This window comes from Fragaria vesca, linkage group LG1 (assembly GCF_000184155.1).
Source record: "Fragaria vesca subsp. vesca linkage group LG1, FraVesHawaii_1.0, whole genome shotgun sequence".
NCBI lineage: Eukaryota > Viridiplantae > Streptophyta > Magnoliopsida > Rosales > Rosaceae > Fragaria > Fragaria vesca.
This window is the reverse complement of record NC_020491.1, coordinates 21,305,169-21,307,230: the sequence shown is the minus strand read 5'-3', so window position 1 is coordinate 21,307,230 and position 2,062 is coordinate 21,305,169. Positions and strand designations below refer to the sequence as shown.

The 2,062-nt window shown below is 38.9% G+C and overlaps 1 protein-coding gene across 1 annotated transcript; it reads right to left on the bottom strand.

The window, feature by feature from the left end:
* Positions 1–921, bottom strand: LOC101303169. The gene is made up of 2 exons (XM_004289529.1): positions 632–921; positions 1–165 (listed from the first exon to the last, which is right to left on the bottom strand). The coding sequence occupies exons 1-2, from the start codon at positions 919–921 to the stop codon at positions 156–158; spliced, it is 300 nt and encodes a 99-aa protein (XP_004289577.1). The 3' UTR covers positions 1–155.
* Between the last annotated feature and the right edge of the window lie 1,141 nt (positions 922–2,062).

Below are 2,062 nucleotides of genomic sequence, written 5' to 3'. Positions count from 1 at the left end.
AACTGGTTGAGTTGGTATGCTCACTTCTCTCCAACAGCAAACGCAACCAAACAAGACATATTTCGTGTAAAGAAGTAGCGCCCACCGGGCTTAAGGTCCCACTCATCATTTTCATTCAGCAAATGAAAACCAGCACAACGTCAATGAGTTGTCGTTTAGCTTCGGCTGCAAAGAAGACCAAATGGTACGTCATTACGAAACTAAGACCATACTACACAATTAACTGATTCAGAATCTCTTTCTCAGTATATAAGAAGGCTAAGGGCCTAATAGAAAATCAAAAGAGTGTAACAAAACTAGTTAACCCAACAATTTCCGCAGCATACACACAAAAAGCAGCATTGCAGATGTCAGAGAAGCATTACTCATTGTTTAAATATCTAATCAGCATATAGTCAATAAAGTTGATTTCCATTTAAATGTCAACAATCGAAGCTCGGAATTCCGGAACATTACTCCAAAGAGAGCTTTGAAGAGATTCTTTTCCATAATTTCTATCATCTTATCATTAGTTTCCTCTTCCTTTAATTTTCTCAGCAACCAAACAGAGCCTTGACTAACAAAATTCATCTGAAATCCCTAGGATGATAATTGCTCGGAAATGAAAAATAGTCAAAAGTTAGAGCAGTACCGGTAGCATGAAAGTGAGTCCAAGACTCGTTGAGGTAGTCCAGTAGATCCCCAACTACTGATCCGTTGGCTTCCGCAGTTGAAACCTGAGCCGGGACCACGCAACAGTGATATCAAATACGACACATTACGACCACATGTAGATAGATAGATAGATAAAGAGAGAGAGGACCTGGGCGTTGGAGCAGAGACTGAGAAGACGGCGAGGGGAGTAGAGGGGAGTAGAGGGTAGAAGAGGGGAAGCGAGTGATGAATGAGGAGGAAGATTTGAAGGAGGGTTATCGCTGCCATTTCCACAACTCTCGATTTTGGAATTTCACCTTCACAGATGCTAGTAATTAACCGGACTCGGATCCTCTCCTCAAATATATTTGCGTGCTCATATCTCCTCGTAAAACAATCTTGACCGTTCAAGAGTAATCAACGGTCAAAAATTAAAATGTAAATAATTTTACGTTTTGAGATATTTTTCATCTCATCTCTCATCTCAATATCTCTTATCCTTCTCTCATATCTATACTCTTCTTTCTCTCATCTTTCTCGTCTCTCAGTCTCTCTTCCTCACATCTATACCCAGAAATCAAGTTCTCTAGAGCTCTTGTCTCTCTTCCTCACATGTATACCCCAATTCACCTCTCTTCATTCTCATCCCCTTCCCCATAAACTCCACCTCGAAGATAGTGCCAGATTTACACCTCCACCTCCATATCTGACCTCCCGCTTTTGTCTCACAAATAATTTTCTCTAACGACCGATCTCCCTGGTTTGGGAGGGTCAGTTTGAGCAGGGGCGACCATCCGATCAGTCCATTTCTTCCGGTGGTGGCGGCAGGCTCGGTATGCTATGATTGGAAACTTAGGATCTCGGTGGTGCCCTTCATGGGATTGGTTGCTGTTTTAGTCAAAAGTTCATTTCACTCAAGTATTGGTTTTTGTATTGCTGGGTTTGGTTTAGATATGTATACCTGAGATTGTATCTTGATTGTAAATTTTGATTCTATAAGATGGTTGTGCTCTTACTGTCGCAGTGAATATTGAATGTAAATTTTGCCTTTGTTTATGCATTTTGCTCTATATCTGTGTGCTTTTTGTTGTTCAGAGAATTTTGGGTTTTATTTACAGTAGCCTTGTTATTTCATAGGGACATTTTTCCTTTCTCTTCACGAAAAAAAAAAAATTAATAATAATAGAAATGAAGTTCGTCTATATTATTATTTTTTTTATGTTAGAGTTAATTAGACGAGATACTGGAAAGAGAGAAGAGATGAAAAATATCTCAAAATCTAAACTAAAGACATCTGACCGTTAATTAATCTTAGACGGTCATGATTGTTTTGTGAGGAGATATGAGCACACAAATATGAGGAGATGATCCGAGTCCTAATTAACCAGTGTCCAGTAAACCAATTACGGTTATTTTTTTTTTTTTTTTT